This window comes from Geotrypetes seraphini, chromosome 2, assembly GCF_902459505.1.
Source record: "Geotrypetes seraphini chromosome 2, aGeoSer1.1, whole genome shotgun sequence".
Taxonomy (NCBI): domain Eukaryota; kingdom Metazoa; phylum Chordata; class Amphibia; order Gymnophiona; family Dermophiidae; genus Geotrypetes; species Geotrypetes seraphini.
Genome location: NC_047085.1, coordinates 404,723,653 through 404,741,843, shown reverse-complemented (window position 1 = coordinate 404,741,843; position 18,191 = coordinate 404,723,653). Strand labels below are relative to the sequence as shown.

The following is an 18,191-nucleotide window of genomic DNA, read 5'->3' as shown; positions in this document are numbered from 1 at the left end:
ATCTTCCTGTCCCAAACAGCTAAGCAACAGGAGGCTGCTTTGGGGCTTCCCCTGCTGCTCAGCTGTTCAAGCTTCCTCTGCCGGCTCTGCGCATGTGTCAACGTCACTTTTCCAATGACTGATGGAGTGGGATTATGGTAGACCTCCGCAAAACAAATTTGAATGCGAAGTTATTTGAACATCTATTGCCTTTTTCAAATCGGACAATTAATCAAGGCCAGAGAGACTGGGCATCAAAAAGTCAGATGATGTTTAAGGTGAGCGAGTGTAAAGTGATGCATGTGGGATAGAGGAATCCAAACTATAGCTATGTGATGCAGGGTTACATGTTAGGAGTCACCGCCCAGGAAAAGGATCTAAGGGCCAGATTCACTAAAGATAGTGATTCAATTGCTTTAGGCCGATTCTCTGGCTGATTTACAAAAAGCAATTGATTCACTATCAAGTGAATCGGGGCATAAAAACTCACCGACTCAATCACTCAGTGAGCGATTGAGTCAGTGCAGAGCCCTGACAGTAGTGCCAGGAGAAGCAGCCCGAACCCCCAAAAATGGCAGGAGGGATGCCCACCCCCTCCTGCCACCCGATACTCCCTCCATCGCACTTAAAATTATGGCAGGATGCCCACTCCTTGCTGCCATCAGCAACATCACCCCCCTCCCCCCGCTGTGGGTGTTTACCTCCTCTTACCACCTCCTTCTCTTCGCAAAGCCGTGTGTACTCTTTACAAAAATACTAGGACTAGGAGGCATGTAATGAAGCTACTAAGTAGTAGATGTAAAACAGAAGAAAATATTTCTTCACTCAACATGTAATTAAACCCTGGAATTCATTACAGGAGAATGTGGTGAAAGCAGTTAGCTTAGCAGGGTTTTAAAAAGGTTTGGATAACTTTCCAAAAAGAGAAGTCCATAAGCCATTATTAAGATGCATGTTGAGAAATCCACTGGTTTCTTTCCCTAGCCGGCTAGCCTTGATCCAACATCATACCTCACTTGTATCAACTGCCTCCCCCGCGCACTCAGCCGCTAGCAGCCCTAGCACTTGGCTCCGTGCCGGCTAAATCGAAGGGCAAAAAAGAATCCAGAAACCGCGGAACCTGCCCCATTGCCTGCACTGCTATTGGCTCTGATCCCGCCCCCAAGTAGGTCTTCCTTCCCGTTTTTTTGAGAGGCAGGTCTAGAAGCGAAGGGGTTAATAGCAGTGCCAGCAAGTGGGTAGACTCCGCGGTTTCTATTTTCTTTATTGCGGGACTGGAGCCGAGTTCTTGGGCAGATCACTCCCCCTTTTCATTGGTCTGCCTCCTCCGGGCAGGTGGCCTCCTCACCTGTTCCACGTAATTGGGCACTTCGTCCACGCTGCGGAAGGTGCTCTCGTTGGGTTGCAGCGCATAGAACATCATGCGCGTGACCTGCCAGATGGACAGCGGCTCGCGGCCTGTGAAGCCCGTCATGCTGGCTGTGGCGCGCGGATGCAGGCGGGGGAGACGGCGGGGTGGATTGTTTAGTAGTAGTCGCCCGGAGCGGCTAGAGCAGCGCTTGCTGCTAATGTTATTTGAAGCACACCCTGACCGAAGCTGTGATGCAACCTGGAGATAGGACGGGGTGGAGCTAAAGGGGCGCAGGAGAAAAACTTAGCAGGTTGATTCCGAGGTAGGATAACGCCTGATCCAAGCGCAAGGCTACCGTTCCTCAGGAAAGATCTGCTGCTCTCTTGCTATTCAGGTTCAGTGATCTATCTCCCTTCTCTTTTCCCCAATGGCTATTGAAAGAAGAGAAACAGAAAAAAAACAACTAAGTATTGTTAATAGACACATTTCTATTTCGTTTGGCTGACACAGGCATGTCTGAGTAGAGGAATTGGTAGAGAGATATGGTAGATAAAAACTAAAGGAATTGACCCCAAAATATCCACAAAGAAGAAAATCCAGAGAAAACCAAAAAAACTCCACAAAGTTTTTGTGGTTTTCTTCAGAGAGAGATATGGTAGCACAGAAAGAAGTGCTCTTGGCGCAATGCAAGTATTACAACAAATGTTAGCAGTAAATTTGAGAGACTGAGTGCATACTCCACATACACCGGCTTAAAGAGTGAGGTTCATTCCTGTCGTGTGCAAAACTAACCTATTCAAAAAGTTACTCAGTATGTCCAATGGAAGGCCTGCTCAGTAGCGACTATGGGAATCGCCTATTCAGTGGAGAAAAACGCCTCAAAACCCTTGCCGCAGTGATTTATAGATGACTTAATACAACCAAGGTTAAGCTTTATTGTATATAGGCCCAACAAGGATCCTGGTTTCAATAGGAAAATTGCCTTCATCAGGGGGTAAAACAACTTTCAGTAAAACAGTAGTTTTAGACAAACACTGCAGCCATAAATGCCAAGAATGCAACAACTACTAGTGCCACAATAATTCCTGGGTGACTTTTTACTTCTGCAGCTGTGGGCAGTGTGGATATGCTGCAACCCCCGCAGCACTGGTCTCCCCCTCTGCTACTGGGTAAAGATAGCCGCCCCCCCCCCCCCTTTTTTTTTGTTTGGCAGCAATTTATAAACAGTAAAGTAAAGCTGCCTCACTTTTGATATCGCCAATATTCCACAATATGAATCATGTGCACATGCAGGTAACTTATCTGAAGTTGCTGGAAATTACTGCAAAGATACTTAAAACACCATCTTCTGCCGGCTCCAACTGGCACAATAACTTATAAATGGCTTCCACATCCTGTCCCAGCTGACTGAACCACCTTGCAGCCTACCTGGAAAGCCCCGGTGGTCAAGCAGTGAAAGAGGGCAGGAACAATCTTCTTATGCTCTTGCTCTGGCCCAGATACACATTTTACCATAATCTCATATTGTATGGTGAGCTCTCCAAAACCCACCTAAAATCTAGTGGGCCCAACTGTACATTACACCTACAGCCCTAGGACAGTTTGAATTGTGTGCCAATAGGAAGATCATTTGAGACATGCTAGGCCAGTGTTTTTCAACCTTTTTACACCTATGGATCGGCAGAAATAAAATAATTATTCTGTAGACCGGCATCAGTCCGTGGACCGGCGGTTGAAGAACACTGGGCTAAGTCATGGACCAGACCCCGCCCATCTCTACCCATTGTCCACCCCAGACCCCGCCCCCATAATAGTACTAATTGCACCGTGCCTCATCTGGAAGCCTTCCCTCTGACGTTGCAACGGCAGAGAGAAGGCTTCCGGTTCAGGTGCAGGATGCCCGTTGGAGCCACTGCCCGTGGTTTTGTGCATTGAATCAGTTAGGAAGAGGGAGCTGGCTCGAAGATAACGCCGCATCGATTGCACCGTGGACCGGCGATTGAAGAACACTGTTTTGGGCCTGATGCACGTGCTGGCCCTGTGGACCGGCAGGAAATTTCTGTGGACCGGCACTGGTCCATGGACCGGTGGTTGAAGAACACTGTGCTAGGCGGTGTTGAGTAGCTTGAAACCTCAAGAGTAACTTCCTTTGCTCCATTTGTTGATATCTGTTTTCATCTCCAAGCTACAGCAGTTTTTGTGAAAGTGTGTTTTCGTGATTGGCTATTTTTCATCATGTACGATCTCAATGAGCAGCGCTACAGCATGAAGTTCTGTTTTAAAATTGGGTAAGACCGCTACAGAAAATTATGAAATGTTGAAAGTGGCTTATGGGGAACATGTCATGTCATGAGTCGTGAAAGGTGTTTTGAATGCTACCTTGTTCTCCTGACTTGGCCCCTGCTCACTTCTTATTTCCTGAAGATGCGTTTGACTGTTTCCAGAAGTGGAAACAACTTTGGGAAAAGTGTGGGCATAGGGAAGGGGAGTACTTTGAAGGAGACCCAATGGAATAAGTTGTAAGATTGTTTAATAAATTTTTATAAAAATCAGTCCTGGAGCATTTTGAATAGACCTTGTATGCAGGTACAATGGGATTTAGGTGGATTTTGGAAGGCTTGCATAGTTCACCATAAGTGTAGTAGTTAGAGCAGGATATAGGCCTGATTCCCCATCTCGATGGTTGACTGCACTGCCCACTAGGCTATTCCAAGAACCTGTTTGCTGACATACTGGGACAGGCCATAATATCTGATGCTAGCATATAGGCAGGCACGTACTGCTTCATTCACATCTTTGGGAGGTGGGAGGGGATCAGTGACCACTGGGAGAGTGTGGGTTGGGGAGGATCATATCTACATTTCTCCAGTGGTCATCTGGTGCTCTGCTGAAATATCTGTATGGCCAGTCTACTATAAATTCTGACCTCCTACATCCCAATGGCTTGTTCTGTGTATTTTTCTATTGAATGGGTGGGGTTTTTTTTGGGGGGGGGGGTCCCCAAAAATGGTTCTAAAAGATAGACACACCGAGGATAAGCACATATGAGAAATGGCCGTTTTCGAAACAAAAAGATAAGACATTTTTCTGTTTTGAAAATTTTCGTATTCACTACTGGATTTTTGTGCGTGTTCTGCAAAAAGTCCAAACTCAGATTTGGGAAGGTCTAGGGCTGTTGGGAGGCTGTTTAAGAGCTACCAGTTTAGCATGGCCCTTTCACCGCTGGACTATTCAGCGTGGCCCAGGGCTCCAGCATGTGGTGGGAGGACAATGCCCCCGCACCCTCTTGATCCAGCACGTAGCACATGTGATGGGAGGAGTGATACCCCCCACACACATGCCCCTATCAGCACTCGTGGTGCATGTGGTGGTGGGGTAATGCTTCCCCCCCAATCCAGCATGTCTTTTTTGTGCATGTGGTGGGGAGCAATGCCCTCCCACACCCACATCACTTCAACTCGATCTCACATGAAGGGCCACACTCCACTTCTATCCAGCATGAAGGGCAGCACTGAACAGTCCTACCGAATAGTCCCACGATGAAAGGGCTGCACTAAACTGGTGACTCTTAAATGGCTGAGATGAATGGTCCCATTGTGATTTGGGACATCATATTGAAAATGCCCCTCCATGTAATTTTGTGGGTTTTTTTTGTTTTGTTTTTATTTGTGCTTTAAATTTTGTGATTGTGGTGCTAATATTTGATTGTGTACGGTGATATGGGGATCCGCTTTGGTCAGTGGTCTCCCAACTAGTAGACCCAGGGGCCACATGCAACCCCTGATTGCCTCCATTGCAATCCTCAACCAGTTGACTGAAATGCTCTTAAAATCTTATAAACGTGTTAATTTCAGTCTTGCCTACTTGATAATAGTAACTTTAGACAATCTCTTAAGTTTGCTGCTCAGGTGTCTTACTTGTGAAATGTGCTACTGTTGACAATTCAAAATAAAGTGAGTTTTTAAAATATATCCTTGATGTGTTGTAGAATCAATATTAGTATTAATTTTAAATGTTTGGTATCCAGTCTGAACAAGCAGGTCAAGGCGGTTTACAAAATTTCTCTGTGTAAGCTTGAAATCTTCTGGTGGCTCTCAGAGCTTTCTCATATTCACACTATGGTTGTTTACATAAAGAAGGTTAAGAGACCACTGTCTTAGGTAATAGACAGATTATAACCCAATAAACTGTAAATTATAATCAGTCCAAAAGCTTCACTAACTCCAGAAATCATTAGCATGTAGTTTTACTTTCAGGAAGAATTGGCAGTTTTCAAATAGCCATTTTACTGGTGTAAAAAGCTTTTTGGGAAATTTCTCATATATTGTCTGTAGATATAGACGTATATAAAGAAATGTTTAATACTGAAAAGCACAGTATAATGCAGTGGTCTCAAACTCAAACCCTTTGGAGGGCCACATTTTGGATTTATGAATTCTTGGAGGGCCTCAGAAAAAAAAAAATAGTTAATGTCTTATTAAGGAAATGAAAATTTTGCATAAGATAAAACTCTTTGTAGTTTATAAATCTCTCCTTTTGGATGTCTTAATAATAATGTAATTTATAGCTATAGAAACTGTTTTATTTTACTTTTGTGATTATGATAAACATACTGAGGGCCGCGAGTTTGAGACCACTAGTATAATGTATCCAGCACTTCCTTTCCTGAATGATCTTGTAAAAATGCATAATTGGAAACTACGCTTTTCAGGATTAAACTTTGCTTTGTATATCTATATTTTATCTGTACTGTATATCTTTCTTGGAATTGGTGGGGCCGAGTCATCGGCTCCCACATGTTGAAATGGTTTTCCGCTATGTCCCTGAAAATACAAACAATGCAGTTTAGAATCTCAGGGCCAGATATAGACAGATGTATATAAACAGAGATATCCAAAGTAAAGTTTAATACTGAAAAATATAATGTTGGGTAGATGTGCTAGGATAGTTGTTTTAAATATAAAAAACTTGGCATGGGGGTAGAAATATGAAAGTTATTTGGTCAGGGGGTGGCACAAGCAGGGGCAGCTAATAACTGTTTAATGGCGCTGATTCAGTGTTGTTTTGTGATCATCTATGAAGTAGGAGTAGAAACTTTTTACAAGGCATAAAGAGCAGTGAAGAGGTTCAAAAAGAGGAGGAAGCGCTACAAAGGAGCAAATAAAACTGCTTTCTGGCTGATTCCTAGAGCAAAACATAGGTCAGACTGACATTCTAGAACGTCCCATCCCATTTTGGCATCATTGCTGTATATCGTGTCAGCTTCTTAATGAAATAACCATTTTTAAGCAGACACAAACTCGGCACTTTTTAAAGACTATGTCCATTTCTGACAGGAAGAAATCAAAAGGGTTTGAGGATTTCAACATTCCCCTTTGTTACATGACTTATCAACAGGTATTGAACTCCAGCACTAAATTTGGAGCCATAGAGGTGGTACTTAGGGGTGGGGGGGGGGGAGGTGCGGATATTGCCTATCCTGGATAACAATAGTGAGTTTTAGCTATCCTTTTTTGGGTTACTTGGAACCATTATTAGATTCCCTCTATTCTTTCTTCTGTACAGGAAATGTTATTCACTAACAAATTAGTAATGGATTGAATTAAAATTTTCTTGATAGAACAATGAAAGCAATTTGCATATTTCAGAGTTTACATGACTAATGATGAGCCATCCAGGAACAGAAAATTACCCATTGTATCTGAATGTATACTCTTCAATAGCCATCAGGCCTACAGGTGCCATATATTCAGGTACAATAGGTACTTTTCTGTCCCAGGAGGGCTCACAAAAAAAAATAAGGGCTGAGGTGGGATTTGAACCTGGATCCCTAAGTCCCAGTCCACTTCCCTAACCATAAGGCTACTCCTCAAAATTGCATGTTGCTCTGTTAAGTATGTTCATAACACCTGAAGCTGTGATGAGAGTTTGGTAACTCTTGCTCATTTCACATTCAGGAGCAAAGGAGGGGGGCAGCAACCTCTGGAGAATTAAGGTGTTCTGCCTTAATCCCTCCAGATCAGAGCACTTTTCAATAATCTAGATGTACTGCAGTGTTAGACATTGATATCAATTGGGGTTTGGCTGCCCATACAATACAGGCATCTAAATGCCAGTTTTCAGACATTCAAATCAAGAATATGATTTCTAAAATAACCACCATATTGTATACTGAAAGGAGGAGTTTGGGTAAAGCATGGGTGGCATCACAGTTTGCTAACATTTAGGGCTGCTCTTGAGTAGATGCATATGTGAGCACCCACAATCAGCAGGATTTGTGCTAGTGATTTATAAAGCTATACAGGCCCTATAGCTGTCTATGTTGGCTAAAAATAGGTGCCTTCTTATTAACTGAAGTGCCATATTATAAAATTGCCCTCTACAGGGGTAAAAGATAGTGCTAAGTCAAATGCTTGTGTAAAGGACCAGAGCATAGGCATCTATGCCATGCACACATTCATATATCTAGCTGTGCACTGTTCTAAAAATGTGCTCATATATTCAAAATTGTGTATTTTACAGGAGGGTATTCACAAGTGGAGCTTGTACTTACACACATTGGATCAAATTCTATATATGACACTTAAAAAAATCAGTGCTAAGCACTATTCTATAAGCAGCACTGTGAGATGGACACCATTAATAGAATAGTGCCTAACGCTGGGACCAGCACCTAATTTGTAGACTTGAGGATTTACACCAACTTAGGCACAGATCAGGCACATTTTGTAGCAGTTCATGCAAATTATTGGAACGTCCGTGACCCACTCATGCTCCTCCCATGGCCACATCCCCTTTTCAGATCCATGTGGAAGAATTTACATGCATGTCTTTATAGAAAAGCGCCTAGTAGGATGTGTGTGTAAGTTCTAATTATTGCCAATTAGAATTAATGACTGTTAGGGCCCAATTATCAGCATTAGTTGATTCATTACTCCAATGTTATGCATGCCATATATTGGATCCAGGGGATTAATTATAGAATACTAAACAGCGTGTAGAAAAAGCGGAACCCCTTACAAATTTTCAAAATACTTTGCAGTTGTTTAAACATTTAATATGACCTTTGAACTGCTAAAACCTGTCACTTCTTCCTGTATAATATTACCAAAATCTGACCTTTCCAAGCTCACTACCAAAACCTTTATCCACATTCTGTTCACCTCTACTTCTCTCCGGTCTTGCACTATCTTTCTCTCCTTCAGTCTGTTCAAAATGACTTTTTTTCTTCTAGATTTGTGTTTAAACGTGTCCTCCTTCAACCTCGACACATTTCATGAAGTCTTTGACGCCACTCAGCTGTTGGCTCGATGAATTCTGGGGTTTCATTCAGAGCTCAACTGTTTTGCAAGCTCGATGTGCTGGAGCACCATCCTGTTGAGAAATTTAAGTGCTCAGAAATGTTATGAATTTAAGGTATACGTTTCTGCTGCAGCAGGAGGTTTGGGGGTTATTTGGAAAAATGTTGGAGAGATCCCATTTTTCCGGACACCCTATGTAATAAGTCATGTGTGTATGTCTTTAATCTAGGCCAGTGTTATCGCAAACTGTTTCCAGGTGTGCCCTGAGATGCTGGCAAGGAGGAGAGGCGCCGGCTGACTGCTTACAGGAACCTTTCATTCAGCAGCTGACTGCCTATGCAGAAACAGGAAATTGCTGCTGAATGAAGACTTCAAGGGCAGGCCAACTGATCTCGTTGACACTGTCCGAAGATTTAAAATAACAAACACCAGAGAGGAGGTAGGTGTGGGGGAGTCGGGAGCTGAAGAGAGAGGTTGTGCGGCATGGTCCCGCTAGGGGGGAAGGAAGGAAAGAACATAGCGGCCAGTGGGGAAGCAGAGCCACCGCCAATTGCTGGCAAGGCCATGGCCCCTCCTGTTCCGACGCCTATGCTCCTCCTCCCTGTTTTGACAGATCACAATCTTGGGGTCATCTTTGACTCCTCTCCTCTGATCAGATCCAACAAACCACTAAAACCTGTCACTTCTTCCTGTATAATATTACCAAAATCTGACCTTTCCGAGCTCACTACCAAAACCCTTATCCACATTCTCTTCACCTCTCGCTTTGATACTGCAACATACTTCTCTCCGGTCTTGCACTATCTTTCTCTCCTTCAGTCTGTTCAAAATTCTGCTGCACAACTCATATTCTGCTAGAGCCACCATACTCGCATTACTCCTCTCCTCAAGTCACTTCATTGGCTCCCAGCCATTCCAAATACAGTTCAAACTCCTCTTATTGACCTACAAGTGTATTCACTCTGCAGCCCCTCAATATCTCTCCTCACTTATCTCCCCCAATGAACTTTATTCATCTGGTAAGTCCCTCCTATCTGTACCCTTCTCCATGGCCAACTCCAGACTCCATCTCTTCTATCTTGCTGCGCTGTATGCCTGGAACAGACTGCCTGAACCATTATGTCTAGCAGTATTTAAATCTAAGCTAAAAGTTCACTTTTTTCAGGCTGCTTTCAACTCCTAACTTCCACTCACTGTAAGTTACCTAAGGCTATCCTACAGTTCTCTCTGCTAGAAACTCCCCAACTCCTATATGTCCTGTCTGTCTGTCCAAATTAGATTGTAAGCTATTCTGAGCAGGGACCATCTAATACATTTAGTGCTGCATACGCCTTTCAGCGTAGAAATGATAAATAGCTAAATCACATTGGAAGTTTGAGCTGAAAAGAAAGTGACTAATCTAGGAGAATTCCTAAAGATCAGAACAATGGGACTGGGGCAACCAATCAAATAAAACAGGAGTAATTGTATGCGAAGGGTCAGAACCAGTAATCCATCATGCTGCAGTTGTCTCTGAACTGAGTATCAACTGATGCTCCTTTAATCAAACAGCATCCTTCAAACAATTCTGCCTTGGTGACAAATCTATTGCGCTAGCAGAAACATAACGAATGGAGACTATATCTTCAGTGTATGAAAAAGAACTGAATTGTGGGCACACACCCCTGAGTTGTGGCTCCCACCCCCCTGAGTTGTGGCTCCCACATGTTGCAGGGATATCCACTAATCTCCAGATTCTATATATGATGCTTTTGAGTTGCATATGCAAATTTGGGCATGTGCCCAATTTGTGTGTGCAACTTAAATGATTAATGAACTAATCAGCGCTGATAATTGGCCACTAACAAGCAATTATCAGCACTAATTACAACTAATTAGGTGCGTGCAAATTCCAGAATGTGGAATGGAAAAGGGGCATGACCATGAGAGGGGTATAGGGCAGGTTGTGGGCATTCTGAAAATCTACATATACTGTTATAGAATACTCCTGATGCACACCAAAATTAGGCTTGGGGATTTAAATCAAGTTTTAATTGTTTACATACAGTTCAAGCTCCTATTGCTGACCTACAAGTGTGTTCATTCTGCTGCCCCTTAATATCTCTCCTCTCTTCTTATACACCTCCCAGACAACTCTGTTCCTCAGATAAGCCGCTCTTAGCTGTACCATTCTCCACTGCCAATTCTAGACTTCGTTCCTTTCATCTAGCTGCCCCTTATACCTGAAATAAATTACCCGAGTTTGTTCACCAAGCCCCTTCCCTTGTTTAAAGGCAGACACCCACCTTTTTGATATAGCCTTCAATCCTTAACCCTACCCCTTATGCAAGATTATACATTAATAATAATTTTTCTGAACGTTTTGGTCTTAGAAGGGGAGTTAGACAAGGGTGTCTGTTATCTCTTTTGCTTTTTGACATTGTATTGGAACCTTTGTTATTGGCTATTCAGCAAGCAGAGGAGATACAGTGTATTCCTTATGCAGGTTGGGAATACAAGATCTCTGTTTATGCAGATGACATATTGCTTCATTTGAGGAATCCTGAAACCACCATTCCACATTTACTGGATCTGATTGATAGATTTGGAAAATTCTCTAGTTACAAAATAAACTGGAGCAAATCAGAGGTTCTTCCACTAAATGTATATTGTACAAAAGGATTACCTTTGATGCATTCCCTTTTCTTTGGAAAGAAGAGGATATAAAATATTGGATAAAAAGTACACTGGAAGAAAGTAAATGAAAAATCCTTATTGCTGAAGGTCACAGAAATTTGTGAGCATTGGAACCCATTACATCTGTCTTGGTGGGGGAGAGTCCAAACAGTTAAGTTGATGATTCTGCCTGTACTCTGTTACCAAATGGGTATGTTGCCAGTGTTTTTTCAGGGATCTTTATACAAGAAATTAAATAGTATTCTGACAAAATTTATTTGGCTGGAGAAAGCGGCAAGAATTGCCTTAGTATCTTTACAAAAGCCAATTGTGGAGGGTGGAGTAAATTTTCCAAACTTTTATAGGTACCATCAAGCCTATATTATGCGTCAGGGTATGTACCGGATCCTCTCTGAGCTCATGGAAAATCTCCCAGACTGGTTATGGTTGGAATGGCAACTCATGTCTTCAATGCGTTTAAGTTACGTCCTAAGAATCAAGTTACCTAGATTGTATAAGGACAATAGAATTTTATTAGACACATGGCAAACTTTAAAATCTATCAATAATTTAACACCTATTCCAATCCATAAATCCAAGTGTCAGATCCTCTGGCTGAACTCCAAGATTCAAATTGGTGGGTTTAAGGTCATCTGGAAACACTGGATGAAGGCAGGTATATGTACTTTGGATGATGTTATATCAGATGGCAAGCTGCTTGACTTTTCACGATTGCAACACAAATTTGGTCTTAACAAATCACAAAATTATAGATGGTTGCAGTTGAAGCAGGCCATTCAGGAGGGGGTTCCCTGAATGGAAAATTCTAACTAATCAGCATAGTTTGCCGGTCTTATGTTTTCAGGTGGACTTCCTGGGACACCAGGGCGCTCAGTGGTATTAATTAATATCTGGATTTTTGAATAAGAAACCAAAGACTGGTCTACGTGACATTTGGAGCATTGAGATAAAGCATCAGATTACTGCGTCTCAATTGCCACAAATTTGGGCTTTGAGGATGAGATGTACGGCGTCGGCATCTATGAGACAAACTTGTTTTTTTTTTTTTTGTTACATAGAGCAGTTTGGACCCCAGTTTGTTTAAAGAAATTAGATAGCTCTAAGTCTAATAAATGCTGGCACTGTCATCTCGAAGCTGGGACATTAGATCATTTACTATTCTATTGTCCATTGATACTTAGTTTTTGGAAATCAATTTGGGGCCAAGTGAATAATCTACTGGAAAATCGGGTGGCATTGTGTTATTTGGTACTTCCATGAGAGCTAAGAGTCAAATCTCTTCTAATAATAATAAACTTTTGCTCATCATGACAGGGGTTGCCATACACCAAATTATGAAAAATTGGGATCAGCTGAATTATAATTTTGGTAGAATTCATTATGCCAAGTTTTTGAATGGAACGGGTAATAGCCATACAGAAGGGGCATTTTAAGAAATTTAGGGATGTTTGGGAGCCATTAACAAAATATTGTACAGAATGAATATTATTATCTCCATTTGTTCATACACATGGGGGGGGGGGAAATATTTTATGATTTATTATGCTTAAATACAATTGTTGGATATAAGGGGGAAGGGATATTTGATGTGAGTTAAACTTTGATGGTATATTAAGTGATGTTAAAGTATAAAATGATTGTATCTTATGTTACACTTGTTTGAAAGTTTTAAAAATGAATAAAGATTTTAAAAAAAACAACCAAACCCCCCCCCCCAAAACCCTACTCCTCTGCCCACCAACCTAGCCAGCTGATTAACCGTTCTCCTTAACTGTATCCATGATATCCTGTTTGTCTGTCTTATCTGTTTTAAATTGTAAGCTCTTTTGAGCAGGGACTGTCTTCTTTGTGCAGCGCTGTGTATGTCTGGTAAAAATAATTAATAGTAGTAGTAGTAGTAAAATGATCATACCTAAATTTAATTGTGGGTCTTGGTGCTAAGCACTGTTCTATAAATTGCACCTAACTTTAGGTGTGGTGTATAGAATAGTGCTAATTGGGATGTTTTTTTATTTCATGTTGATTATGTGGGTACCATATATAGAATTCCCCCTTATGTTTCTGAAATTACAAACAATGCAGTTTATAACCACAGGGTCATGCAAAAGGGCTATAATTCTATTCTATTTGCATTTCCATTTATTTTCATGTGAAACTCATCATGGGAAACTGATGGAGTTAACATCTTTACTTCCTTGGCTCATCAGAATTTACCTTAAATGACTTGAAAACCAGTCAGCTACCCGGGAAACTAAAGATAAAATACAGTGTTCTGCATGGACTCCCTGTCAGGATATTAGTTGAGGCTGAAATTGAAAACAGATAATCGACAGAACAAGTTTAAGAGTATGAGGAACAAAAATAAATACATAAATAGTAGACTAAATGACTACACTCATTTATTTATTAGAATTTATTTACTTATTTATTTATGACAGGAATAGCCATCCAGATGATAACATGCAACTGGTAGAGTTGTGATAGACTTAATTATACTTTCTGGTGGGTAAACTTATGTTCTAGCTACAAATAAGAAAGAATGAATGTTATAATTTTAGAATATACTAGTGCATTTGAAAGGGTGTGGAGCCCATTGACATCATTTATTGAGTCACAATAGTTGTCATGTACCTTTTCTTTTTATCTGTCCTCCTTACACATCCAGGGTGGGAGGGAGGAAGATGGCAAAATATTATAATTATTATTCGTTATATCTATTTTATTGAAAGTATACATGTGGTTCTATTTTCATTAGTTAAGGGGAGGAGGGGGTGAAAATGTTTGTTGTTGAAATATTTGTATATATAAAGTGATTTTGTTTGATTTGTTTATGTTTAAATTCACTGTATTGCAGTGTTAACTGAAAACCAATAAAGATTTACAAAAAAAAAAAAGAATTTATTTACTGCCTTTTTGAAGAAATTCACCCAGTGTGATATACAACAAAATCAGTCTGAACATAGGTAACAGACTAAGTCAACAGAAAAAGCTATTTAAATAGCAATTCATATTATTATGGCATAGTATGCTGTCTACAATGTCAGCACAATGCGTACACAATAAAACATCTTAATAAAGTACATAGGGTGTAAGCCAGGGGTGTCAAAGTCCCTCCTCGAGGGCCTCAATTCAGTCGGGTTTTCAGGATTTCCCCAATGAATATGCATGAGATCTATTTGCATGCACTGCTTTCATTGTATGCTAATAAATCTCATGCATATTCATTGGGGAAATCCTGGAAACCCGACTGGATTGCGGTCCTCAAGGAGGGACTTTGACACCCCTGGTGTAAGCGAAGGTGAAGCATATAAACAGATAAGATAGACTAGGGATAGAGCAGTGGTTCCCAACCCTGTCCTGGAGGACCATCAGGCCAGTCAGGTTTTCAGGATAGCCCTAATGAATATGCATAAGAGAGATCTGCATATAATGGAGGTGCCAGGCATGCAAATCTGCTCCATGCATATTCATTAGGGCTATCCTGAAAACCCGACTGGCCTGGTGGTCCTCCAGGACAGGGTTGGGAACCACTGGGATAGAGAATAAGAGGACTCCCTTAAAATTGCCTGTTGAGTCAGAAAGGTACATAAAAATTATCTCAGCCTGGGTAGGCATGGATAAGCAAGTCCTGTTACAGTTTGGTAAGTGCATGATTCCTAAATTAAGATGCACATAGAAGACTAAAGGAAAAATGCACAACCTGGCCAACTGCATTAATATTTATTTTTCTGTCATTTTAAAACAGACTCTATATTGGGCAGAAAGAAGAACATGGGACTGAGTTGATGTCATTTCCAGAATGAATTTGTATCATTGGTGAGGTTGACTAATATTCATCAGTCTCAGATTTGACATAAGTTGGCTAATTAGGCTGATTGAATCATTTTTTGTTAAGATTTGCAAGTTAGTATGTGTCCATGCAACCACATCAACCAACACCTATTTTTTTCAGTCACTGGATGTAAATCTCTGCTAGAATACAGAGAATTAAATTATCAGTTAAGTATTTATGGCAGTGTTCTGGGTCACATTCTAAGTGCTTTCAATTAATCTTCCTGCTTTGTTAGTGATTGTAATGGAGTTGCCTCCCTAACAAGGGCAGATTTTATGCTTTGAAACACATTCCCCCACCACCATTATTGTACAGAATCAAGAAGGGGCTGTTATCAATGCATGACTGGGGCCCTATGTTTGAATCTTAATTGAAAAACAGTTGTTTTTGCTTCAGAATCATTTGAACAGGTGGCCGAAGTGCTTCCTAGTTAAAGTCAAAATCAGCTGTTGTGGAGGTAGAGGGGACTATTTTGGGAGGTGTGAATAAGGCACACTGTGTAAAGCCATTTTGTCATATGATAGAATTACTTTAACCTAGATCCTGAAATAGGCATGTCCTCTACATTGAAATGTTCTTTACTACATATTAAGAGTTTGCAATTAATGTGGATGTGCTTAATGTCTTCTTTTGTTGAAGTGGTTAAGTACACCATGCTAAGGGGCTAATTTTCAAAACAGAAAGACGTCCAAAAAAGGCATAAAGAGGCAGACACTTTAATTGCCAAAACATGCAAGTGCCAATTTTCAAAACAGACTCGTTAGTCATCTTGTAGATCATTTTTCCTTCAGTGCATCAAAATCTTAAGGGTGTGTGTTAGAGGCTTTTTTGTGGGGGATTATGGTAGCCTTAGGACTTGGAATCTTTTTGAAGATGTCTAGAGCATCATTTAGACGTTCAAAGTTAGATCTGTATTAAAAATGCATAGGGGCCAAAAAGGTACCCACAATGCCCAGATGTCTACTGAATGCAAGAAGGTATGACTCTCTCCCCTCCCCCCCCCCCCACACACACACTCCTTCAGTGGTCACTGACCTCCTACCCCCAAAGATGTGAAAGAAACAGTACATACCAGCCTCTATGACAGCTTGAGATATTATGGGAAATCCTAGTAGAACAGCAATCAGGTGTCTGGATTAGCCTGATTGGCAGTGTAATGAACCATAGAGAGGGACTCCAAGCCCATATCCTACCCTACCCTGCCCACCACTTTTATGGTCGAAAGTGTGAGGCTAGCAAAACTTGCCCAAAATCTATTGTGTTGTCATGTAGGTGGCACCTGCAGCCAGAAGGGCTATTGGGGTGGTAGACAGGTATGTATAGTAATATTAGGGAAATTTTGGAGGGCTCACCATACACTATAAGGGGGGTTATGGTGAAATGTGAAGCTCACAGCTTTATGTGAAGCTCACAGCAGTGCCTACTAAGGTGCTCCATTGCTCTATTGGCATGTCTGTATGGCCAGTCCTTTAAAATACTGGCCCCTCCTGCTTACTCTGAATAACTACATAAACAGGTTTTATACCCCTTTAGCCCTTTCTTTTATCACTGGAAGAGACCAAGGAATAACTACCAGACACAAATTATAGTTTAAACATCAAGGCCTTGGGAGTTCTTGCCAAGAATCTTCATGAATCATAAGGGACTGGCCATTTTATTAGGTTTATGATAATACGTCATTCATACGCAAGTTTGTTCATCTTCCAATTACAGTACAAGTACTTCATTAAGATCCAATGATAAATTGCATACTCCAGCAATGTTCTTTTGGTTAGTTCTGATCACATGATTTCTTATCAATCTTATTTCATTAGTAATTTTCTCTAGCAACAATATCACTTAGTTGTCACACACTTCACTCCTGTCAGCAATAAAGGAGGTGTTCTATTTTAATGCAACGTGTTCACATAGAACACTATGACCTGCTCCCTATTCTAGAACCCATCTATTTCCCTAAAAGACAGGTCGTCCAAGTGCTGATAACACTGGTCAACACCAACAAAAAATTTGCTTTGCTACTGTTCTAAAATGCAATATTGTGTTACAGAAACATTAAAAGACCAACATTTTATGGTAGCGTTATGATGAAAATGATATAAACACAAACTGATGCATAACTTAAAAAACAGGATGTGATAGACGAAACCTGTTTTCAGATTTTGAGCCAGCATGTGGCCTTTGTTAAGGTACAGGTGACAGACCTCCAGTAGCAAAATGCTTGATGATCAGTGCTTGTTGAAATGGGTTTTTAGACATAGCTAGAGACTTTTTATGTCTATGAATCCTGCTGTGCGCCCAGAGCTAAAAGGGGTGTTTTGAAGGAATGGTTAGGGTGGGATTTGGGCTGGGTTAGGGTGGGATGTAGTCATACTGCAGGGAAAATCAAAGTTTTGACGAGACTGCCTATAGTGAACTTGTACATTATAATGTATGTGATCTAAAAACAGGTCTAAGTGCCTAGGAGGTATCCAAAGTGACCAGATAACCACTGCAGACACAAGATATATACTCCTCCACACTGCCATAAAAATTGGAAGAAAAATATACATACCTGCCTCCAGAACATCAGCACCTGGCATAGGAAAGCGTAGTAGAGCTGCACAAAGGTGGCTTAAGTAGTCTGGGGGATGGGCTAGTGAACCATAGAGGGGAAGACCCAGGCCCATAAGCCACTCTAACCACTGCATTCATGGTGAAAAATGTGAGTCCACCAAAAAAACAAACCAAAAAAACCCCTACTATACTGGCATATAGGTGGCACCTGCAGCCTTAAGGACAGGTGGGTATAGTAGGTTTTGGGGGTGTTTGGGGGAGGCTCACCTTGACCTATAAGGGAGTTGTGGTGAGATGTTTATATGGCACCCATTTTGTGAAGTTCACAGCAGTGTCCTGTAAGGTGCCCCACTGCTCTGTTGCCATGCCTGGGTGGCCAGCCCATCACTTTGCCAGCCCCTCCCACATCCAAAAGGTCTTGTTCTAGGCATTTGGAACTTGGATGATTTTTTGGAATGTAGTATAAATATAGATGTATTAGCGGTCTGAACAATCAAAC

The 18,191-nt window shown here is 41.3% G+C and overlaps 1 protein-coding gene across 4 annotated transcripts in view; it reads right to left on the bottom strand.

The window, feature by feature from the left end:
- LOC117354104 (alkylglycerol monooxygenase-like) overlaps positions 1–1,590 on the bottom strand; it is a 375,767-nt gene extending 374,177 nt beyond the window's left edge. For all 4 annotated transcript variants that reach the window (XM_033930979.1, XM_033930982.1, XM_033930983.1 and 1 more), the window contains exon 1: positions 1,328–1,590. In XM_033930979.1, the coding sequence (XP_033786870.1) occupies positions 1,328–1,453 (126 nt within the window). In that variant the 5' untranslated portion in view covers positions 1,454–1,590. The remainder of the gene's footprint in view (positions 1–1,327) is intronic.
- Between the last annotated feature and the right edge of the window lie 16,601 nt (positions 1,591–18,191).